The 25,913-nt window shown below is 45.5% G+C and overlaps 1 protein-coding gene across 1 annotated transcript; it reads left to right on the forward strand.

Moving 5' to 3' along the window:
- The first annotated feature begins 5,109 nt into the window (after positions 1-5,109).
- LOC118638811 (NACHT, LRR and PYD domains-containing protein 2-like) lies at positions 5,110-25,861 on the forward strand. Its single transcript, XM_036274933.1, has 8 exons — positions 5,110-5,118; positions 8,525-10,101; positions 13,293-13,406; positions 15,399-15,569; positions 17,540-17,710; positions 18,626-18,796; positions 21,655-21,822; positions 25,558-25,861. The coding sequence occupies exons 1-8, from the start codon at positions 5,110-5,112 to the stop codon at positions 25,859-25,861; spliced, it is 2,685 nt and encodes an 894-aa protein (XP_036130826.1).
- The last annotated feature ends 52 nt before the right edge of the window (positions 25,862-25,913 follow it).

Below are 25,913 nucleotides of genomic sequence, written 5' to 3' on the forward strand. Positions count from 1 at the left end.
CTTTTTCATACTTAACCACCATTTCAGGCTCTGTCTACCCCACTCAGACTCACTCATTCCAACAGAAGTCTGTTTAAATCCATTCCACTCCCCTGCCACCTGTGAATTCTGTGAACTTGGGGTGGGGGTGGGGTGTCACTCAATCTTTTAGTCTCAACTTCTTCCATTATAAATGGGGGATGTTATGAGCACACAGATGTCATAGGATGATTAAATGGAATAATGGAATAACTGGCTCATGGAACATATGAGTCCATAAATATATATGTGATTATTTCGCCTTCCAGTTGGTTTTCTGAAATAAGTGTGTGTGTGTGTGTGTGTGAATAAACAACTGTATAGTTTAATTTGTGCATGTGCTGATTTATTTAGTTAACTAGCTAGTTAGTTATTGTGCTTAGCTAACAGTTCAAGCTTCCTTCTCCTTTTTAAAATGTTTTTATTGATTTAAAAACATTTTTTATTAATTTATTTTTGTTACAGATGTTTCTCCTTTTTTTCCCCATTGACACCCTCCTCCCCATCCCCCCACCCCATACCTGGCTTTGTTGTTTGTGTCCATCCATTATGTGTACATGCATATAAGTTCTGTGGTTTATCTCTTTCTTCCCACCACCACCCCCTCTTCTGAGGGTTGTCAGTCTGTACCCTACTTCCACGTGTCTGGGTCTACCCAATTCCTCAGACTGTTATGTTTATTATATTCCACAAATAAATGAGATCATGTGATAGTTGTCTTTCTCTGCTTGGCTTGTTTCACTTAGCATCATAGTCTCCAGATCCTTCCATGTCATCTCAAATGATAAGAGATCTTTTTTTCTTACAGCTGCATAGTACTCCATTGTGTACATGGACCACAGCTTTTTTATCCATTCGTCTACTGATGGACATTCAGGCCGTTTCCAGATCTTAGCTATTATAAATAGTGCTGCTACAAACATGGAGGTACATATAGTCTTTCTGATTGGTGTTTCAGGCTTCTTAGGGTATATTCCTAAAAGTGGGATCACTGGGTCAAATGTCAATTCAATTTTTAATTTTTTGAGGTAACACCATAATGTTTTCCATAGTGGCTGCACCAGTCTGCATTCCCACCAGCAGTGTACTAGAGTCCCCTTTTCTCCACACCCTTGCCAACACTTGTTGTTTGATGATTTGTTGATGGCGGCCATTCTGACAGGTGTGAGGTATTTCTCTACTTCTTCTCCCTACTTTCCCCCCTAAATGCTAAAGTTAGATAGGTCTAACAAGCGCTCTCTCTCTGTCTTAGAGCCATAATCCTGGAGAGAAGCAAGTATCTTGGAGAGAAAATTTCCAAGACCCTCCAATAAATAACCAACCAACCAACCAACCAACCAACCAACCAACCAACCAAACAAACAAACAAACAAACAAACAAACAAATGATTTGTTGAATTCTTTCATTCATTTTATGTAGCCACAGTCTAATTTCCAGTAATAGAGCCTAGAGAATATTCAATTTTTCCAGGAAAAAATTGGCTTCCAAATGGGCAAAAGGAGTCAAAATCAATACACATAAGAAATAATATAAAATAATTTAGCCCTGGCCGGTTTTTCTCAGTGGTTAGAGCGTCAGCCTGTGGACCAATGAGTTGAAGATTCGACTCCAGTCAAGAGCACGTACCTTGGTTGCAGTTTGTCCCTGGCCCTGGTCAGGGTCGTGTGGGAGGCAACCAGTTGATGTGTCTCTCTCACATCGATGTTTCTCTTTCTCTTCCTCCCTCCAACTCTATATGATGATAAAGAGAAAAATATCTTTGGGTGGGGATTAAAATAAAATAAAATAAAAAATATTTTAGATTAATACACATTGAAATGTCTCATTTAAATTTGTCACATTTAAATGTCAACACACATTCATACATCACCTGTAGAACAGCTGAGTTTGTTGTGATATGTACATTTTATTTAACATAGAATGTGTGTGCATTTCAATATACTTGCACTTAGTTGCAATCACGTCAGTGGGTCTCAACTGGGGTCCAGTTGGTCCCCCAGGGGACATCTGACAATGTTTGGAAACATTAAAAAAATTCTTAATTTAATTTTTATTTTTTAATTAATTTATTTTTGTTACAGATGTTTCTCTTTTCCCCCCATTGACACCCTCCTCCTGATCCCGCCCCACACTGCCAGCATTGCTGTCTATGTTCATTGGTTATGCATACATGCATATAAGTTCTTTGATTTATCTCTTTCCTCCCACCCATCCTCCTCCTCTGACGTTTGTCAGTCTGAACCTTACTTCTATGTCTCTGGGTCTATTTTGTTCATCAGTTTATTTTATTCATTATATTCCACAAATCAGTGAGATCGTGTGCTATATCTGTTTCTCTGATTGCCTTATTTCACTTAGCACAATACTCTCCAGGTCCCTTCATGTTGTCTCAAAGGATACGAGATCTTTCTTTTTTTACAGCTGCATAGTGCTTCATTGTGTAAATGTACCACAGCTGTTTTATCCACTCATCTATTGATGGACACTTGGGCTGTGGAAACATTTTCGACCATCACAACTGCAAATGCTACTGACACCTAGTGGGAGGAGGCCAGGGATGCTGATAAACACTCTACTACTGTAGTCGAGACAGCTCTACCCCCACCCCAAAGCAAAAAATCATGCATCTCCAAAGGTCAGTAGTGTTGAGTCTGAAAACCCTAGATGGTCTAGAAGCAAGATTGAGCATTAGAATCACCAGGGGAGCTTCTAAAGGCTCCTGGTTCTCTAAAGCCCACCTCAGACCAATTCAATTAAAATCACCGAAAATAGGGCCCAGGTCATTTCAATGTGAGCCTCAATGTAAAGATCAAGGAACATCCATTGATTATCATTAGTGGGGTTATTCCACCCTGGGCAGGGAGATGTGCTCCCACCAGGGTCCCATCGGCCAATCACAGAGCTTGGGTTAGCAGAAGAACTCCTCTTATTGGAGATTTCCTTTGCATGAAATGCCCTCAGGCTGGAAGTAAGCCCTAGCCTCAGGGAGGTGAGTACCAGTGCTTGTACCTCTTTCTCTGTTTCCTCTTTTTAGTAAACAGCCGTTTAGTCTCTACCACACATAACGTTGCAAACTTTAATGTTTGCTGTGAGGTTTTTTTAGATGATTTTCTGAGGTCTTCAGGCTGAACCTCCTTTTATAAGGATGAGGAAACAGACTCTGAGGGGCAGCTGCCTGTGATGCCACATGCAATCTTTTTCTTCTGATGTTATTTTAAGTGTTCCACTGAGGTATATTCCCATCTCGTCAAATCCACTTGCTGGAAGTGTGCCATGATTTTTGGTAGGAGTGCCACAATCCGATTTCAAAACATTTCTGTGGCCCCCAAAGAGACCCCTCTTGCCCATCTGTGGTGTCTTTGCCTCCCCACTGTCATTTCAAGCTGGGCATGACTTTGAGTTTCAGTCTTAAAAAAAAAAAAGTTATTGACACTACTACAGATGTCCTCATTCCCCTTTCTTTACCCACATCCACCCAACCCCTACCCCCCTTTCCCTCTGACCATCACCACACTGTTGTCTGTGTCCATGTGCTACACATATATGTTCTTTAGCTAATCACTTCACCTTCTTGCATCCATTTCCCCCTCCCCTCTAAGATCTGTTAGTTTATTTCATGTATCCATGCATCTGGTTCTATTTTGTTCTTCAGTTTATTTTGTTCATTAGATTCCACCTGTAAGTGAGATCATGTGGTATTTCTTTCTCTGACTGGCTTATTTCACTTAGCATAATGCTGTCCAGATCCATCCATGCTGTTGCAAAGGGTAAGATTTTCTCCTCTTCCTCCTCCTCCTCCTCCTCCTCCTCCTCCTCCTCCTCCTCCTCCTTCTCCTTCTCCTCCTTCTCCTCCTCCTCCTTTACAGCTGCATAGTATTCCATTGTGTAAAGGTACCACAGCTTTTTATCCACTCCTCTACTGATGGGCACTCGGGCTGTTTTTAGTCTTTCATCTGTAGATTGGATGGTATCATGGCTAGGTCCCAAAAGATAGATGCAAGTGTTGCAAAAATGCAGGTTCCAGGAGAGTGATGTCATGGAATTTACAACCCTCCTCCCCCCACAAATACCTGTGGCGACAGAATATGCAGGCATTGTTGCTAGTGACATGTGTGGAGTCTGTAACAATTCTGTCCTTCTAGGCTGTGGCACAGCACTTCCTCCCAGCAAGTGCCTTTACTAAAAAAAAGAAAATAATAATTTTTTTGCGGCATAGCATGATCAACTTTATTCTTCTATTACAGTTGATATTCAATATTATTTTATACTCGTTTCAGGTGTACAGTATAGCAGGTGCCTTTATTTTGCTATTTATTTACTTATTGGTTACTTATTTATGCATTCATTGGTTGACTTATTTATGCATTCATTGGTTGACTCATTTATGCATTCATTGGTTGACTTATTTATGCATTCATTGGTTGACTCATTTATGCATTCATTGGTTGACTCATTTATGCATTCATTGGTTGACTCATTTATGCATCATTGGTTGACTTAATTTATGCATCATTGCTTGACTTACTTATGCATCATTGCTTGACTTACTTATGTATCATTGGTTGACTTACTTATGCATTATTGGTTGACTTAATTTATGCATTCATTGGTTGACTTAATTTATGCATTCATTGGTTGACTTAATTTATGCATTCATTGATTGACTTAATTTATGCATTTATTGGTTGACTCATATGTGTACCCTGACCATGCTGAAACCGCAATCTTGGCATATCAGTAGGGTGCTCTAACTAACTGAACTACCCGGCCCAGTGCCCAGATGCCTTTATTTTTATTTCACCACGATGATAGAACCTCTCAGGCTCATTCTGCTCAGCTCCTGGGTTTATCAACTCTGGTGTTCATTCTTCATCACTCAGACCTATTCAAATAGAGAACCGCCCTTCATCCCCTCCCAGGACAAAGCTATTCACCTGGCTCCCCATGGGACTTGTCCGTCCTCATCAACTCACTGCTTGTTATTCATTATCCAAGGCTCCCTCTCAAGTCTTATCTGCCCCAAAATGTACCCACATCTCTAACTTCCTTTTCTCCCCCACCCATGTGTTCTGGGTGGGAACTGTTTCACAATGGACGGGGTAGAGAGAAGGATGAACTGCTGCGATCACCAGGCGTCGACACTCAGGGAAGGGGCTCCTGCCATTTGGCATCACGTGGTTCCACGCGGGGCAGCTGGATGAACAGGGGGGATCCGTGAAAACTGGATTGAAATAATTTATTACCCACAGTTATTGGACCAGGGTCTGCCGGGGTTCTCAACTGCGCACATTCCTTCTTACACGTTTGGACGGAACCAGAAATTCCTTTCTTGTTTCCTCCTCTGACTGCACCCCATTTCTCCCTTTGGGAGTTGGGGCCATCCCCTGGGGGGTGCGGAGAGCTTATGCTGCCTGGCCCCATGTGGCTCTAATATCTGCTGGGGGTCTGCTGTCTGGGGCTCCCTGGCTAGAAAGTGAGCAGATCTCAGTTGGTGTTAATTTCCATTCTGGCTGGTCTCCTCCGAGCCACGCGAAGACCAAATTGTTCATCTGTAAGCAGTGCTCGTGATAGACCCACTGGAGACTTTCTGTTCACCTGCCTGCCAGCTTCACACAGGTTTCCTGTGTGTTCTGTCTGTAGGTACCAGCCTCTTCCCTCCTCACTTGACAGTATTAGAGGTGTACCCAATTTACCCCCTCCTCCCAGCCCTGCCCCAACCCAAGCCTTCTCCATACTATTGTTTGTATCCATTACTTTTTTTTTTTTTTTAATTCTCACCAGAAGATATTTTTCCATATTTTGTACAGATAGAGTGGGAGGGAGAGAGAGAAAGGAGAGAGAGAGATAAACATCGACGTGAAGGGACACATCGAGTGGCTGCCACCCGCACGACCAACCAGGGCCGGGGACAAACTGCAACCGAAGTACGTGCCCTTAGCGGGAACCGAACCCGGGTCTTTCCAGACCGCAGGCCGATGCTCTAACCACTGAGCCAAACTGGCCAGGGCTGTATCCATTACTTTTGCATAGATGTATGTAAGTTCTTTGGTGAATCTCTTCCAGATCTTAGCTATTGTAAATAGTGCTGCTGTGAACATAGGGGTGCCGATATTCTGCCTGATTGGTGTTTCAGGCTTCTTAGGATTTATTTTATTCCTGGAAGTGGGATCCCTGGGTCAAATGGCAGATCCATTTTTAATTTTTTTAAAAAAATTGATTTATTATTAAAGTTTTTTTTTCCTTATTGCTTTTAGAGAGAGAGAGGAAAGGAGAGAGAGATAGAAACATCTATGAGAAAGAACATCAAATGGCTGCCTCCTGCATGCCCTCCACGGGGGATTTGGCCCACAACCTGGGCATATGCCTTGACCGGGAATCAAACTGGTGACCTCTTGGTGCATGGGTCGCTGCTCAACCACTGAGCCACACCGGCTGGTCCCATTTTTAATTTTTTGAGTAACACCATAGTGTTTTCCATAGTGGCTGCACCAGTCTGCATTGCCACCAACAGTGTACTAGAGTCCCCTTTTCTCCACACCCTCGCCAACACTTGTTGTTTGATGATTTGTTGATGGAGGCCATTCTGACAGGTGTGAGGTGGTATCGCACTGTAGTCCTCCTCATTGTCTTATAGGAAAGGCCATCAGACCTTATTTTCTCCTTGTGGTGGTCTGTTTGCCAAACTTTACCCCTCTGCCTACCCTGTGGGCTCTCGTGGCCAGGACCCTAGGTTCTTGCTCTCCCACTTGGGATTCTGTGATCCTTGCTGCACCTGTGTGTCCTGGGCCACTCAAGTCTGGCTTCTACCTCCTAACCCCACTGCCTCCCCAAAATTGCTTCCTTCAATCTGAACCAAAAACAGGGGCAGATATGCTGTCCCCCCTCTTTTTCATGATGAAAAATAGATAAAATAGATATTTTATTAGTATAGCACTATAGGTTTGCGTTTATGACCTATAACTTGCTCATCGAGACTGACAAAAATACCCATTTGAGGAAATGTAATGTGAATGGGCTACTATAACAGAAAAGGGCATTAGTGGGAAACGAGTGAATCCTGAAAAAAAGTAGGTATTTACTTAACAGTAATATACCCCTCTGGATTGCTTAGCTTTTTAAAAATTTAATTTAAACATTTTTTTATTGCTGACACTATTGCCGATGTACCCCATTCTCCCCCCTTTGCCCACCTTCAGCCAGCCCCTGAACCCCCTTGCCTTGGCCATCACCACACTATTGTTTGGGTCTATGGGTTACACAAATATGTTCTTTTTTTAAAAATAAAATTTGTTTTCTTTATTGATTTTAGAGAGAGAGGAAGGGGGGAGAGAGAAAGAGAGGGAGAGAGAGAGAGAGAGAAACATCAATGAGAGACAACATCAATTGGTTGCCTCTTGCATGCCTCCCCCTGGGGATCAGGCCTATAACCTGGGCATGTGCCCTGACAGGGAATCAAACCAGTGACCTCTTGGTGCACCGGTTGATGCTCAACCACAGAGCCACATTGGCTGGGCCACAAACATGTTCTTTGTTTAATCCCTTCACCTAATTTTATTTGGCTCACCCCCACCAGTGTCACCCCCCCTTTTTTGTTAATCCTCATTCAAGAATGTTTCCCCATTGATTTATAGAGAGAATGGAAGGGAGGGAGGGAGAGGGAGAGAGACACATAAATTGGTTGCCTCCTGCATGCTCCTTGACTGAGGCCTGGGATGGAACCTGTAACTCAGGTACATGCCCTTGACCAGGATGCAAACCCCAAACCCTTTGTTGCACTGGCCTACACTCTAACCATTGAGCCACACTGACCAGGGCTGTGTGCCCCTTTGAATGACTCTCTGTGACCTGGGTGACCCAGTCTCCTTTTTATGTCCTCACAAAACCAAATGCATGCTGATTGAAGACGGCATTGAAAAGGACACTATCAGGACAAAATCATCCATGACACGGACATTCAAGCACAATCTTGGGTTCTGCAAGTTTGTGTGGGAGGCAACCAATGGACATGTCTCTCTCACACAGAAATTTCTCTCTCTCTCTTTCTCTCTCTCCCTCTCCCCCTCCTTCCCTCCCTCCCTCCCTCCCTCCCTCCCTCTCTGTCTGAGAATAAATGGGAAAATATCCTTGGGTGAGGATTAAAAAAAAAAAAAGAATATGTTAAGTTTTCTCTGTCTGTGACAGTGTCTAATCTAGGAAGTACAAATAACCCTGTGGGTCAAGCTGACATCCACGGATATTTTACAAAGGGCACATGAGTGCAGAGAATTGATAACCCAAAGCTGAGCAAGACAGAAGGGGTCTTGGAGGTTACAAAAGCCAGGTGGGTAAATACTGTCTCACAGATGATCGTATAGTCATACGTTGGCTGTGCGGTACATTACGAGATACTCTGTTTCTTGCTGGTATTCCTCATTTCTGGTCCTTGTAAAAGTTAACTTTCTGGTTAAATAGGACTAGCGCCCCAACTTTCTCCCATTGCCTATCGTTACAGGGGAAAAATAACAGAGCAACACCATGGAGAAATTTTATTCTATCTGGAAGCGTACATTTGGGTGTGGAGAAGCGGATGACTTTCACTGTACAGTCACCCAGGGAAGCCAGAAATTCACATCCTTCTCGAAAGCTCAAATACTCACACAGCTAAGGCCCCTGACGGTGGTCGTGCATGGCCCGGCGGGCGTGGGGAAAACCACGCTGGCCAAGAAGTGGATGCTGGACTGGACCCAGGACACGCGCTCGGAGTCACTCAGTTCCACTCTCTATCTCAGCTGCAAGGAACTCCGTCGCCAGGGGCCGTGCACTTTTGCAGAGCTGATCTCTAAGCAGCGCCCAGAGGTGCAGCAAGCCGGGCCCGAGGTCCTAGCCCAAGAGCAGAAACTCCTGTTTGTCATCGACGGCTTCGATGAGCTGAGAGTCCCCTCGGGGTCACTCCTCCACGACATCTGTGGCGACTGGGAGCAGCAGAAGCCGGCGCCCGTCCTGCTGGGCAGTTTGCTGATGAGAAAGCTGTTGCCCAAGGCCACGTTGCTGGTCACCACGCGCCCGGGCGCCCTGAGACAGCTCCGCCTGTTGGTGGATCAGCCCGTGTTCATCGAGGTGGAGGGGCTGTTGGAGCAGGACAGGAGGGAGTATTTCCTGCAGCACTTCGAGGAGGAAGACCAAGCCCTGCGCGCTTTCGAGGCGATGCGGGGCAACCCGGCCTTGCTCCGCCTGGGCTCGGCCCCCGCCGTGTGCTGGGTCGTGTGCACGTGTCTGAAACTGCGGATGGACGAGGGGGCGGACCCCGCGCTGACCTGCCGGACCGCCACCTCCCTGTTCCTGCGTTTCCTGTGCGGCCAGTTCCCGCCGGCGCCCGGGCGCAGCGCCCCGCAGCACCTCCCCGCGCCCCTGCGGGCCCTGTGTGTCCTGGCCGCCGAGGGCGTCTGGACGCAGACGTCCGCGTTCGACCGAGGAGACCTCGGGAGAGTCGGGGTCCAGGAGTCTGACCTGCGCCCTTTCCTGGACAAGAACCTCCTGCAGGTGGACACCGACTGTGAGGGCTGCTATGTCTTCCTGCACCTCAGCGTCCAGCAGTTTCTGGCCGCCGTGTTCTACGCGCTGGACAGCGGGGAGCGGGCAGCCGGGGACGGCGGCAGGGGGGACACTGAGGACGTGCAGGCGCTGCTCTCCAAGGAGGAGAGGCTGAAGAACCCCGACCTGACGCCCGTGGGCCACTTCTTGTTCGGCCTCGCCAACGAGGAGCGAGCCCGGGAGCTGGAGGCCACGTTCGGCGTCCGCGTGTCCCTGGGGCTCAGGCAGGAACTCCTGAAAGGCCTGTCCGGTGGGCACGGGCCCTTCTCCTGCAGGACAGACGTGAAGGAGGCGGTGTCCTGTCTCTACGAGTCCCAGGAGGAGTCGCTGGTGAAGGAGGCCACGGGGCACGTCCGGGAGGTGTCCCTGCACCTGCAGAGCCCGGTGGACCTGGCGCAGTCCGCCTTCTGCTTCAAGCACTGTGGGGACTTGCGGAGAGTGTCCCTGCGGGTGGAGAAGGGGGTTTTCCTGGAGAACGAGGGTGCCTCGGAACCAGACACGTGGGTGGAGAGGTAAGAACTCTCCTCCCCTGCTCGACTCCTTTTCCCGCCTTGAGCCTCATCCATGCTCCTGGGGGAGGACAGTGTCCGGCCCCCTGAGGCTCAAGGGCAGTATTTTCTTCCTGTTGGAATCTCTTCCCGCCGGATCACCACCACTCAAGGTGGATCCCATGATGTTTACATCAGGAATAAGGGCTTTGGAACGTTTAATTTTTTGGTTACCATTAATTCTTAACACTGCATAAACTTCAGGCGGATCATTTTATGATACGACATCTATATACACCACTGTGTGCTCACCACCTAAAGTCCAGTCTTTGTCCATTTCTGGGTCACAGTTTTCATGTGGGGAAGAGATTCAGGATGTCCCAAGACACTCTCGGCCTCTTATATGTGTATGTTTTTGTTTTTTTCAACCTTACCTGAGGACATTTTTCCACCTTTTTTCAGATAGAGTGGGAGGGAGAGAGAGGAAGTGAGAGAGAGAGAGAGAAACATCGATGTGAGAGGGACACATTGACAGGTTGACTCCTGCACAACCCCAACCAGGGCTGGGGACAAACTGCAACTGAGGTACGTGCCCTTGACCGGAATTGAACCCATAACTCAGTGGTCCACAGGCTGATGCTCTAAACGCTAATCCAAACCAGCCAAGACGGGAGATAGCTATCTTATTGAGACAGTGATTTTTGTTTTCTTAGGATATATACCCAAGAGTGGAATATCTGGGTCATGTGGCAGCTCTATTTTTTTTGTTAATCCTCACTGGAGGATATTTTTCTATTGATTTTTAGATAGACTGGAAGGGAGTGAGGCAGAGGGGCAGAGGGGCAGAGAGCTCTCATGAATTGGTTGCCTCCTGAATGACCCCAAATGGGGCTGGGGATTGAACCTGCAACCCAGGTATGTGCGCTTGACTGAGAATTGAACCCTCGTCCTTTGAGTCTGAGGGCTGATGCTGTAACCGCTGAGCCAAACTGGCCTGGGTGGTAGCTCTATTTTTAATTTTTAGGGAAGCTCCATAGTGTTTTCCACGGTGGCCACACCAAAGCATTCCTGTCAACAGTGCACTAGAGTCTCCTTTTCTCCACACCCTCACCAGTACTTGTTGTTTGAGGGTTTGTTGATGGCAGCCATTCTGGCAGGTGTGAGGTGATATCTCATTGTGGCTTTAATTTACACCTCTCTAATGATTAGTGACATCGACCACATTTTCATGTACCTGTCAGCCACCTGTATATCATATTTGGAAAGTCTATTGAGGTCCTCTGCCCTTTTTATAATTGGAGTTTTTTCTATTGAGCTGTATGAGTTCTTTATATATTTTTAATATCTACTCCTTATCAGATCTATGATTTGAGAATATCTTCTCCCACTCTGTAGGTCCCTTTTTCATTTGGTTTGTCCTCTGCAGGACAACCATTGATTCTTATTACTTTCCCCATATGTACTTTAACACAAATTTATTGATGGATTTTGAGAGAGAAACATCAGTTTGTTTTTCCACTTATGCACTTATTGGTTGATTCTTTTTTTGGGGGGGGGCATATTTTTCATTGTTTTAATTTTTTAAGTTTATTTTTTGTTGTTGACATTTTTACAGATGTCTATTATTTCCCTCTCACTTCCCCCTTGTACTCCGTATTCTGACCAGGGATCGAACCTGAAACCTTGGTGTATTGGGATGCTTTAAGCATTCAAGCTATTCATCCAGGGCCCCATAAGTACTTAAAACATTTTTATTTTTTCTTTATGGATTTTAGAGAGAGAGAAAGGGAGAAGGAGAAAGAGATAGAAACATCGATGAGAGAGAACATCCACTGGCTGCCTGATGCATACCCTGCACTGGGGATCTGGCCTAGAACCTGGGCATATATCCTGACTGAGAATCGAACCAGCGACCTCTTGCTGCATGGGTCAATGCTCAACCACTGAGCCACACTAGCTGGGTCCCATAAGTACTTAAAAATATATTTTTTATTCTTGACAGTATTACAGATGTCCCTCATTCCTACCCCCTCTTTATACCCCTCTTCCCATCCTCAGCCCACCCCAGGCCTTTACCACACTACTGTCTGTGTCCATGGGCTTTGCATATAAGTATGTAAGTTCTTTGGTTTATCTCTTCTCATTCCTGCCCACCATCTCTGAGATCTATCAGTCTGTTCCATGCTTCCATTCCTTGGGAATTATTTTGTTGTTCATTTTATCTTCTTCCACAAATAAGTGAGATCATGTGATATTTGTTTTTGTCTGATTGGCTTTTTTTTTTTTAACTTAGCATAACACTCTCCAGGTCTCTCCATGCTGTCTCAAAGGGTAAGAGGTCTTTCTTTTATACAGCTGTATAGTATTCTCTTTTGTACATGTACCACAGCTTTTTTATCCATTCATCTACTGATGGGCACTTGAGCTATTTACATGTATTGGCTATTGTAAATAGTGCTGCTATGAACATAGGGATGCATACAATCTTTCTGATTGGCATTTCAGGGGTTTTAGAATATATTCCCAGAAGTGGGATTGCTGGGTCAAATGGCAGTTTCATTTTTAATTTTTTGAGCAAACTCAATACTGTTTTCCACAGTGGCTGCACCAGTCTGCATTCCATATGCATTTTATATTTATTTAAAAAATGTTTTTATTTATTTATTTATTTCATAGAGAGAGGAAGGGAGAGATAGAAATATCAGTGTAAAAGAGATACATCCATGGGCTGTCTCCTCATGCCCCATACTGGGAATGGATCCCGCAATTTGGGCATGTGCCCTGACCAGAAATAGAACTGGGACCTCTCAGTCCATGGGACAATGCTCAATCCACTGAGCCACACTGGCCAGGCCCATATGCTCTTTTTTTTTTTTCTCCTCACCCGAGGACATTTTTCCATTTTTTGTTCAGATAGAGCAGGAGGGAGAGAGAGGGAGAGAGAGAGAGAAACATCGACGTGAAGGGACACATCGAGTGGCTGCCACCCGCACGACCAACCAGGGCCGGGGACAAACTGCAACCGAGGTACATGCCCTTAGCGGGAACTGAACCCGGGTCTCTCTGTACCGCAGGCCGATGCTCTAACCGCTGAGCCAAACCGGCCAGGGCCCCATATGCTCTTTTAATAGGTGCTTTTTTCTGTCACTCTCTCCTAGGTCCAAGCATGACCATCATGCCCTGTGTCTCTGGACAGATCTCTGCTCTGTGCTTAGTTCAAACAAGAACCTGAGCTTTCTGGATGTGAATCATAGCTTCCTAAGTCACTCCTCTGTGAGGATTCTTTGTGATCAGATAACCCGTGTCACCTGTCACCTCCAGAAGATGGTGTAAGTAGAAGCTAACCTTGCAATGGCTCTCCCCAGGCATCATGTTTTTGGGGGCTGGATTTTATGTTATTTTTATTGTTCTTTAAAAAAACTTTATTTTTGAAAGTATTACACATGTCCCCTCTCTTTTCCCCCATTGCCCCCCTCCACCCAGTTTCCACTCCACCCCAGGCCTTCACCACCCTATTGTCTATGTTCTTGGGTAATTAATATATAAATATAAGTTCTTTGGTTAATCTCTTCCTGCCCCCTTCCCTCCGAGGTCCATCAGTCTGTTTCTTGTATTCATGCCTCTTCTATTTTATTAATCAGTTTATTTTGTTCATTAGATTCCACATATAAGTGAGATCATGTGGTACTTGTCTTTCTCTGACTGGCTTAATTTACTTAACATAATCATCTTCAGGTCCCTCCATGCTGTCTCAAAGGGTAAGAGATCCTTCTTTTTTACAGCTGCATAATATTCCATTGTGTAAATGTACCACAGCTTTTTTATCCACTCATCTATTGATGAACACTTGGGCTGTTTCCAGATCTTAGTTATTGTAAATAACACTGCTGTGAACATAGGGGTGCATATATTTTTTCTGGTTAGTGTTTTGCAATTCTTAAGATATATTCCCAGAAGTGGGATCACTGGGCCAAGTGTACACCATTTCAAACATCGAATTGTTTCTTGAAGCCCAGAGTTTGATTAGAGAAAAATCCATGTTATAGGTCATTTAGAATTTATTTTAATCCCGTGTAAAATTCCACAATCATGCTGGATGACAAGAAAACAACATAACTTTTTCTTATTTATTTTTAAATTAAATTTATTGGGGTGGCATTGGTTGATAAGATCATACGGGTTTCAAGTGTAGTATTCTATGATACATGATCTGCATATTGCATTTTGTGTCCACCACCCAAAGTCAAATCTCCTTCTATCACCATATATTTGACCCCCTTTACCCTTTACTACCCACTACCCCCTTTCCCTCTGGTAACCACCATACTGTTGTCTGTGTCTGAGTTAAAGAACAACAACTCTTAAGGGTCCATACCATCAAGGAGTCCACAGTTTATTTACTAACTTAATAAGCATAATGTACTATAGCCTACATCATTACTGCTTTATAGAAATATAGAGACCACGAGGGGTTATGGGAAGATGTGATTTATTCTTACTAGAAAATGGCAGTAGGCATGACGGAGAGGGGAAGACGTGCGTGAGCTCAATGCTGAAGAAGATGATAGTAATGCAAAATTAAGGAGCCCTGGCCAGTGTGGCTCAGTTTGTTGGGCCTTGTCCCATGCACCAAAAGATTGCCAGTTCAATACCCAGCTAGAGCACATGCCCAGGGTGCAGGTTTGATCCCCAGTAGGTGGCGTGCAGGAGGCAGCAGATCCATGTTTTGCTTTCACATTGATGTTTTCTTTCTCTCTCTCCCTCTCTCTCTAACAATCAATGAAAATATTTATTTTTTGAAAATTTCCCTTTATTGATTTTAGAGAGAGAAGAAGGGAGAGGGAAAGAAAGATAGAAACATTGATGAGAGAGAACATTGATCGACTGCTTCCTGCATGCCCTCCCACTGGGGATGGGGCCCACAACCTGGGCACGTGCCCTGAATGGGAATCAAACCAGTGACCTCTTCGTGCATGGGTCAATGCTCAACCACTAAGCCACACTGGCCAGGCCAATAAAAATATTTAAAAAGAGAGGATAAGGCTATTTTATCTCAGAAATTGCATGAGCAAAGACAAGGTATGCTAACCTCATCATCCTCTGATTCTGTCTGCCCCCATCACCCAATACTTCTTCCATTCACAACTCATTTTGCTCTTTCCCAGCCATCTTGCCATTGACTTTCCTTCAAGTTAGTTGACTTGGGAACTAACCAGCTTTCCCTTTTCTGTCCTGACTTGTGACGTCTCCCCTCACAGTGTTCCGAGCACCAACCATCTTCAGCACCCAACATGGAACCCCGCCTCCCTTCTATTTCTTAGGATTAAAAACGTCTCCCCCACGGACGCCTATCGGGACTTCTGTCTAGCTCTCATTGGTAAGAAGACCTTGACGCACCTGACCCTGGAAGGCAGTGTCCACGGTGATAAGATGCTGCTGCTGCTGTTGTGTGAGGCCCTGAAGCACAGGAGGTGTAACCTGCAGTATCTCAGGTACCTCTGTCATGGCTGTGAGCTGAGTGAGCTGCGCAGACCAGGGTACCTCTCTGATTGGCTATCACACTGCATGGGGGGAGCATCTTCTCCAATAGAACCTGGGGTTTCAGCCTCTACTCTCTCTCTCCACCCAGCTGATTTACCGCATTGAATAATGAGCCCCGAATGCAAAGACACACCTAGAATTTTGTGTCATCCTCTAGCTTAGGGATGAAACATTTCAGGCAGCGTGTTGCCTTTCTGCTGGGATTCAGAGCAGCTGTTGACCTGAACTGCCCTCTCAGTAACCCAGTAGAAGCATCAGGGGTCCTGATTCTTGGTGGCTCAATGGTTTGAGAGAGTCCCCATTCCTCAGTGAATGCCCATAACAAGTACTCTGATCACCATCATCCATCTTTGGGGCACCATTTTTTTTTTACTTTATTTTAATTGTGGGCATTATTGCAGATGTCCCCATTTTACCCACCCTTTGCCCACTACCACCCAGCCCCATATTGTTGCCTGTGTCTATGGGCTGTGCATATATGTTCTTTAGCTAATCACCTTCTTTCATCCTGTCTGTCCCACGCACCTCCCCTCTGACCTCTGTCGGTCTGTTCCATGTATCCATGCCTCTGGTTCTATTTTGTTCATCAGCTTATTTTGTTCATTAGATTCCACTTATAAGTGAGATCATATGGTATTTGTCTTTCTCTGACTGGCTTATTTCACTTAGCATAATAGTCTCCAGGTCCATCCATGCTGCTGCAAAAGGTAAGATTTTCTTATTTTTTATGGCTGCATAGCATTCCATTGTGTAAATATACCACAGCTTTTTTATCCATTCATCTGCTGATTGGCACTTAGGCAGTTTCCAGATTTTGCCTATTGTAAATAACACTGCTATGAACATAGGGGTGCCTATATTCTTTCTGGTTTGTGTTTTGGGTTTCTTGGGACATATTCCCAGAAGTGGGATCACTGGATCAAAAGACAGTTCCATTTTAAATTTTTTTTTTTTTTTTATCCTCACCCGAGGACATTTTTCCATTTTTTTGTTCAGGTAGAGTGGGAGGCAGAGAGAGGAACAGAGAGAGAGAGAAACATCGACGTGAAAGGAACACATCGAGTGGCTGCCACCCGCACGACCGACCAGGGCCGGGGACAAACTGCAACCAAGGTATGCGCCCTTAGCGGGAACCGAACCCGCGTCTCTCTGGACCGCAGCCCGACGCTCTAACCGCTGAGCCAAACGGGCCAGGGCCCATTTTAAATTTTTTAAAATCCTCACCGAAGGATGTATTTTTATTGATTTTTAAAGAGAGAGGAAGGGGGAGTGGAGAGGGTGAAACATCGATGTGAGAGCGAAACATTGATCGGTTGCCTCCTGTACACGTCTTGAGCAGGGATCAAACCTATGTGCCCTGCCTGGGACAGTCAGATGGGGAGATGGGGAGATGGGGAGACGGAGAGAAAGACACATACACACATAGAGAGACATTGATTGGTTGCCTCCCATATGTACCCGGACTGGGAATCAAACCTGTAACCTAGGTATGTGCCCTGACTGGGAATCAAACCACTACCTTTTAGGTGTATGGGATGAAGCTCCAGCCAACTGAGCCACCTGGCCAGGGATCCCCTGTAGAATCATGTATCTAGACATCAATGAGATTAGAACAGACTTCGGCAGGGAACATGATCTTATTAAAAAATGAAATGTGAAGGAAACTAGCAGGTCATGTTGGTGAAACTTCACGTAGAATTGTATTACATATTTGTGAAGAGGCTGCACATTGACTGAATGGCCATGGGGATATTCGAAGAAGCAAATGAGATCAAGTCTTTCCAATCCTTTAGGCCAGGGTTGGACACCTTTAGGAGCAAAATGAGATGAAAGTCAAGGATACAACCTTCAAGGAAGCGTGATAAGCTGGTAGGGGCTCTCTGTTTCTCAGGAGAATGACTTGTCCCCATGCATCCCACAGGTTGGGGTCTTGTTCTGACCTCACGCAACAGTGGGATGATTTCTTCTCAGCCCTCAAAATCAACCAGTCCCTGCAATCTCTGGACCTCACAGCCAGTGAGCTCCAGGATGAGGGTGTCAAGTTGCTGTGTTTGAGTCTGAGACACCCAAAGTGCTTCCTGCAGAGGTTATCGTAAGTGTCTCCTCTTTTCCCATGGGGCATCTTTGTGTTGAGATCTGGAACCACATAGAGAAGAGGTATGGCAACACCCATGTTCACTGGGCAACCTACTGATGTGCACAACACCTGGTTTCTAGTTTTGGTCTTAGGCAGATGAATCATACATTTTATTCTTTTTAACAAAAATTGTTGACAGTATTACTGATGTCCTCCAATTCCACCTCCCCTCCCCCTTTACCATCCTCATCCCAGCCTCTACCCCACCCCAGGCTTTTACCACACTATTGTCTGTGTCTACTTACATATACATGTATATGTAAGTTCTTTTGTTAATCTCTTTCCGCCCCTCTGCCAACCTCTGAGATCTGTGTCTGTTCCATGCCTCCATGCCTCTGGACCTATTTTGTTCATCAATTTATTTTGCTCATTAGATTCCAAATATAAGTGAGATCATGTGATACTTGTCTTTCTCTGACTGGTTTATTTTGCTTAGCATAATGCTCTCCAGGTCCCTCTATGCTGTCAAAAAGGGTAAGAGGTCCTTCTTTTTCACAGCTGCATAGTATTCTATTGTGTAGATGTACCACAGCTTTTTCATCCACTCATCTACTGATGGGCAGTTGGGCTGTTTCTGCTATTGTAAATAATGCTGCTATGAACATATGAGCATATGTTCTTTCTGACTGATGTTTCAGGCTTCTTAGGATATGTTCCTAGAAGTGGGATTGCTGGGTCAAACGGTAGTTTCAGTTTTAATTTTTTGAGTAAATTCCACACTGTTTTCCATAGTGGCTGACTGTCTCTCATTTCTGATCCTTCAGGGCACAAGATACAGAGGGTGGGGGTGAACAACCATAGCTCTCAGCAGAGAAGGTTGGGCTCTGGGAATGTTCTCACCATCTTACCATGGGTGTGGTCCTTCCACAGGTTGGAGAACTGTCACCTTACGGAAGTCTGTTGCAAGGAGCTCTCTTCCGTTTTGATGGTCAACCGGAGGCTGACACACCTGTGCTTGGCCAAGAATAACCTTGGGGATGGCGGGGTGAGACTTCTGTGTGAGGGCTTGAGTTACCCTGAATGTCAACTACAGACCCTGGTGTAAGTCCTCACTGGCTCTGTGTATGTGTGTGTGTGTGTGTGTGTGTGTGTGTGTGTGTGTGCAGACACATAGGAAAGAGAGGAGACCACTTAATTCTAGTTGAATGAAACTGGTAAGACCCTGATACAAATTTGGGAAACACTGGGTAGAAACAGAGATGCTCTTATTTGTCTGCCTTTCAGGACAGAGTTTACCTTCTGGTCTCTTTTATCCTGGGAATTTGGGATAGAGATGGGTTCTCAGATCTGACTTTTTTCTTTAAATCTTTACCCTCACCCCAGGATATTTTTCCATTGATTTTTTTTTTCCCAATAGAGTGGGAGGGAGAGAGGAGAGAGGAAGAGAGTGAGAGAAAGAAACATTAATGTGAGAGACACATCAATTGGTGCCTCCTGCACGACCCCGACCAGGGCCAGGGATCAAATCACAACGAAGGTACATGCCCTTGGTCAGAATCAAACCCGAGACTCATTGCTCTGTGGGCCAACACTTTAATCACTGAGCCAAACCGGCCAGGGCAGATGTGACTCTTTTTTGGTTAATCCTCACCCAAGGATATTTTTTCCATTAATTTCTAGAGAGAGTGGAAAGGGGTGGTGGTAGGTAGAAAGAGACAGAGAAACACATCTGTTGGTTGCCTCCCGCATGTGCCCTGACTGAGGATTAAACCTGTAACCCAGGTAGGTGCCCTTGACTGGAAATTGAACCCAAGACCCCTTAGAGTGCAGGCTGACGCTGTAACCACTGAGCATACCAAGGGCTCAAGTCTGACGTTTTGTGTGTGTTCTTCAAGTTCATATGACATACTTCTTCCTGCAGTTGGGAATGGATTGAGTTACAGGGTATGGGTTCAAACTTTTTTTTTTTCTTCAAAGAGCCAGACGGTGAATATTTTAGGCTTTGTGGACCATATGATCTCCATCCCAGTTATTCAACTCTGCTGTCACATGACCACACAGAAGAATGAGTGTAGTTGTGTTCTATTGAAATGTTACTTACAAAAAAGGTGGAGGGAAGGGGGACTGGGGGAAGGTGGAGGTGGGCAAAGGGGGGATAAACGGGAATGGAAAGAGACTTTGCTTTGGGTGATGGGTGCACGATGCAATGTGCAGATGATGTTTTTTGTTGAGTTGTACACTTGAAACCGGTATGGTTTAGTGAACCAAGGTCACCCCAATAAATTCAATTAAAAAAACCCACACAGGTGGTGGGCTGGATGTGACCCATGGACTGTAGTTCACTGACCTCGTTACCTGGGAACAAGCCCAGCGTGGACTACCCGTGCCCATTGGAATCACAGGGAAGTCAACATTCAAGAGACTGTGTAGAGTTGGAGACCTATTTCTGCTCAGAAATTCTATCTGGGTTTGACTTCTCTAGGACTCTTTTTCTCCTAAAAAGACGGTCTGACAGTTATTTCCATGGCTTCTAGCTGGTCCTAGAAACACCTGATGTCTCAGTCTAAGATACATCACAGGGATTAAAGTACAGCATGGGGAATATAGCCAATAATATTGTAATAATGATGTATGGGGCCAGGTGGCACTAGACTTATCAGGGGGGTCACTTTGTAAGGTATATAAATACATGTCTAATCAGGGTGTTGTACATCTGCAACAAATGTAACATTGTATGTGAACTGCAATGGAAAAGTAAATTAAAAATGTCAAAGTAAAAACCAAAAAAGATATGCCTTAATCTAGACATGCCCCAATCATTTAAGTCTAAAGAGGAAAAAACAAGTATTCAGCTTATAGTAAACAGAGAAAATAAAGAAGTTCATAATCTCCCCTAAACAGTGTTCATGGGAACACAAATTTTCATATATGACATTATGTAGACAGCCCTATTTTATGTACTTATTTTTAAATATGTTTTTATTACTTTTTTAGAGAGAGAGAAAGGGAGAGTTAGAAACATTGATGTGTGCAGGAGGCAGTTGATTGATGTTTCTCACCTGTGAGAGACATCAATCAACTGCCTCCTGCACACCCCCTATTGGGGATTGAGCCCACAACCCAGGCATGTACCCTGACTGGGAATCGAACCAGAACCTCTCAGTCCCTGGGATGATGCTCAATCCACTGAGCCACACTGGCCGGGCTTATTTTATTTTTTAATTTTAATTTCCCCTTTTGATTGAATTTATTGGGGTGACACTGGCTAATAAAATTATATAGGTTTCAGGGGCACGATTCCACAACACATCACCTGTGCACTGTCTTGTGTGTTCACCACCCCGAGTCAAACCATTTATCCCACTTATACCCCCTCCACCTCCCTGCACCCACCTCCACCCCTGGCAATCACCACACTGTTGTGCCTGTCCATGAGTTTTTTTCTTTTTCACTCAATCCCTTCCCCACTCCACCTAGCCCCCTAACTCCCCCCCCGCCCTGACAGCTGTCAACCTGCTCTGTGTCTATGAGTCTGTCTCTGTTTTGCTTGTTCGTTCATCAGATTCCACATATGAGTGATTCAATGTGAACTACAGTGGAAACATTAAAAAAAAAAAAAGAAAAATAAACTAGAACTCAGATCCAGTCCCAGGTTTGTCCGTACCCAGAGCCTAAGCTCTTGACTTGTAAGATGCTGCCATTCTAGGAACACCTGTATCTTAGAAGGTGTGTGTGTGTGTTTATCCACAATCGAAGGTGGTATTCAGAAGCCAGTTTCACTCGCTATCACTTAGACGGGCAGTGATCACATAACCATCATTCCGTTTGTAGGCTATGGACAAGCCCCTCTGAAAGCGTGTGGCTCCAGGTAGACGAGACCTGGTGTCGGAGGTAACAGTCCCTTTGCAGGGCGTGTGTCACAGAGAGATGACAGACTTCTCTCATGGCTGTCTTTGTAGAGTGTGTCAGTGCAACATAACCAGACGAGGCTGCAAACATCTCTCAGATCTTCTTCAAGGAGGCTCCAGCCTGACCCACTTGGACCTGGGTCTCAATCCCATCGCGACCGGATTGCGGTTTCTCTGTGAGGCTTTGAAGAAGCCAGACTGCAACCTCAGATGCCTGGGGTAGGTACTTCTGCTCGCTTTAAAGGTGTTTTGGAAATATTTAACCTCTCTGAGGTATTTTTGGGGTATAGACTGTAATCGTATCGCGGCGGGTCCAATGTTAGGAGCAAAACCCCTGCCGAAGTTGGATACAGGTAAGAGGGTCAGGGTCATTCAGAAGGACTGGAAAAGTAGATGCAGGTGGGGATGGATTTCAGGAATATGTTGCCTGTGCTGGGTCCAGTGATTAGAATACTGTGGACCTGCCCAAGCTCAGCACTCAGGAAATGCAACGTCTCCATCAACGAATGGTGAGCTGTGCAGCATGTCTCTCTTCAAGTCTCACCGATGCAACCTCCTTTGCAACCAGAACCCCAGTGGAAAGAGAGCCTGGGTCATGTAAAAACTTGCTCAGACTTGCAGAAACCAGAAAGACCTCTAGAACACCAGGTACTTTGGTTTTCCAACTTGGCTGGACCTGGGGAACTCTTTAAAGTCTTGGAGACCAGGCTTTCCCTGGAGGAATCCAATATTCCATCAGGTTTGAGCTCCCCTGAATTGCAAGTTGGTGAAGATGCTGAACATACAAATTCACAGCATCCAGAGACGGGGATCACTGTTCTAGATAGCTGAACAAGGACCCCGTGCCCCAGCACAGGCATGAAACCCGGGGCTTTGACAACATGGTTTAGATCCCATCTAATATCTTCTAGCTGTGACCTCTGACATTCAATTTTTCCTTTACTATATGGACAATTCTTAAAAAAATTTTTTTTAACTTTTTAAAATTGAATTTATTGTGGTATTGATTAATGAGATTATATTGGTTTCAGGCACTCAATTCTCCAATACATCATCTGGATATTGTATTGTGTGTTCACCACCCCAAGTCTCCTTCCATCATCATTCATCCCCCCTTTACCCTTTTCTACCTCCCATACCCCATTCCCCTCTGGTGATCACCATATCGTTTCTGTGTCTATGAGGGTTTTTTTTTTCTCTTCTTAATCCCTTTGCCTTTTTCATTCTGTCCCTCAACCCCTCTCCCTTTTGACAACCATCAGTCTGTTCTCTGTGTCTATGAGTCTGTTTCTATTTGGTTTGCTTAGTTTATTCATTAGATTCCACATACAAGTGAAATCATATGGTATTTGTCTTTCTCTGCCTGATTTATTTCATTGAGCATCATACCCTCTAGGTCCAACCACATGGTCAGATTTCATTCTTTTTGATGGCCGAGTAATATTCCACAATATATTCAAGGTTTCTCCACATTGTAACGTGTGGAAGTACTTCATTCCTTCTGCGGCTAAGCCATATACCATTGTATGGCGATACCACCATTTGTTCACTCATTTATGCATTGTAACTGTTATTTTGGAGGGGGGATGGAATCTATTTTCTGTATCCCCTGCCTGTCACAGCTCCTGGAGCAGCTGAAGGATGGTTGGAGGTGCCACACATAGGTGTGTAGAGGGGGCAAGGGCACGTGACTGAGGGGTCGGTGTGGCTTGAGCCAGCCCACTCAGCTCTATATAAGCTGGCTGGAGCTCTGTCGACTCTAAATAGCACCTCCCTCCGTCCTTCATGGGCAGTGGCATCTTTTGGTCTAGAAGGAGTTCTGGAAAAAGCAGGTGAACAGTGAAAGCCATGATCACATACATGCATTCGTGTGTACAGTTAACTCTATGGGCTGCTGGGTCGAAAGAACCACTGTCCTATCCTTCTGGTCACGTTCTCTAAGGCTCCTGATGTTTTACTTTCCCCTCCATTTAACACCTCAAATTTGAACCATTCTGGGGCTCCTCCTTCCCGGCACCTTGAAGATAACCGTCTGCCCCACCACTGCTAACACTCACTTGAGCCACCAGGGGCCACGCGATCTCTGAGCTGGTCTACAGGTGCTGGCCTTGAATTCCTGCAGTTTATTCTCAACCCAGCACCCCGAGGCACCTTTCAAGGTTCCAGCCAAACCACAGCATCTGTTTCTTTCTAAGACAAAAATATTGTATTTTTATTGACTTTTTTTTGGGGGGGGTATGTGCCCCTAGTGAGAACCGAACCTGGGACTCTCTGGTCCGCAGGCCGATGCTCCAACCACTGAGCCAAACCGGCCAGGGCTAAATATTGTATTTTTTGAGAGAGAGAGAGAGAGAGAGAGAGAGAGAGAGAGAGAGAGAGAGAAACATCAATGTGAGAGCAAAACATTGATCGGCTGCCTCCTGCATGCCCCCAACCAGGGCATGTGCTCTAACCGGGAATCAAACTGGCGACCTTTTGGTGCATGGGACGATGCCCAGGCAACTGAGCCACACCAGCCAGAGCAGCACCTATGTTTCAGAAGACTTGAAAGCCTCCCATTTGCTGCAGATAAAATCGGAAGGTTTTGACAGTAGCCTCCAAGACCTACGGGGTCCTCTTGTGACTTATATACCATAGGTTGGCATCTCAGCTACACCGTCCCTTAGTTTTTATTTATTTTTTCCTCATAGCATCTTCCCAACGAAAATTCACTGACCACCGTCAACCTACCTAATCCTTCTCTCTACTGGATTTATCCTAACAACTCATCCATATGGTCTTCAAAACATGTCCTGATGTCCCATGTCCCCAAAATAAGCTCTGTGAAGAAAAAGCTCTCCCCACCCCCGTCTCTTCATTACTAGCAAGTTGGGGTGTGGCTAACAGCAGGTTCTGAATAAGGACTTTTTAAATTAGTGTGTATAAGTGTTTATTACATTATTCTTTTTTTTTTTTTGGTATATTTGAAATATTTTAAGTGAAAGTGCATTTTATTTTTAATTTTTTTCTTTATTCATTTTATTTTATTTTTATCCTCACTCGAGGACATTTTTGCATTCATCTTCAGATAGAGCAGGAAGGAGAGAGGGAGAAAGAGAGAGAGAGAAACATCTATGTGAGAGAGACACATCGAGTGGCTGCCACCCACACAACCCCAACGGGGACCAGGGACAAATTGCAACCAAGGTACGTGCCCCTAGCAGGAACCGAACCCTGGTGTCTCTGGTCCACGGGCCAACTGAGCCAAACCAGCCAGGGCTCTTTATTTATTTTAGAGAGAGAGAGAGAGACAGAAACATCCATGAGAGAGAATGTTTATTGGCCACCTCCTGCATGCCCCCCACTGGGGATCGGGCCCACAACCTGGGCATGTGCCCTGACCGGTAATGGAACCGGGACCTGTTGGTGCATGGGTTGATGTTCAGCCACTGAGCCACACCAGCCGGGCTGAAAGTGCTTTTTAAAAATAATTAATTTTGCCCTGGCCGGTTTGGCTCAGTGGTTGGAGTGTCGGCCTGTGGTACAGAGAGACCCGGGATCGATTCCCGCTAAGGGCACGTACCTTGGTTGCAGTTTGTCCCTGGCCCTGGTTGGTCGTGCGGGTGGCAGCCACTTGATGTGTCCCTTCACATCGATGTTTCTCTCTCTCTCTCTCCCTCCTGTTCTATCTGAACAAAAAATGGAAGAATATCCTCAGGTGAGGATAAAAAAAAAAATTAATTAATTAATTTTATTGTAGAGCGTATTACAGATGGCCCTCATTTCCTCCCTTTTGTCCACCTCCACCTGGCTCCACACCAGGCCTTAACCTGTCTGTTGTCTGTGTCCACGGGCTATGCATATATGCATAGCAGTTCTTTGATTAATCTCTTCCAGCCCGCCCTCCCACCCTCCCTCTGAGGGCTGTCTGTCTTGCTGGGCGAGCGATTCAGCACCTGTTCTCTCTCTCAACAGACTCTGTGGCTGCTCCATCTCGCCTTTCTGTTGTGAGGATCTCGCCTCTGCGCTCACCAGCAACCAGCGGCTGGAGGCCCTGGACCTGGGCCAGAACACGTTGGGGCAGAGGGGAACCACGGCGCTCTTGGAGGCTTTGAAACGCAGTCCCTGCCGGTTAAAGACACTCAGGCTGAAGACGTGCGAAGCCAGTGCGCGAACCCAGAAGCTGCTGGAGGAATTGAGAGACAGCAACCCCACGCTGACAATAGATTGGAAGGCCGGGGGAGCCAGCAGACCCCCCTATTGTGACTTCCTTTTCTGAACGCACGGCTGAGAACACTGTCTAGCGATGTACAGGTCCCGTGTCAATTACT

The sequence above is a fragment of the Molossus molossus genome, unplaced genomic scaffold (assembly GCF_014108415.1).
Source record: "Molossus molossus isolate mMolMol1 unplaced genomic scaffold, mMolMol1.p scaffold_m16_p_21, whole genome shotgun sequence".
NCBI lineage: Eukaryota > Metazoa > Chordata > Mammalia > Chiroptera > Molossidae > Molossus > Molossus molossus.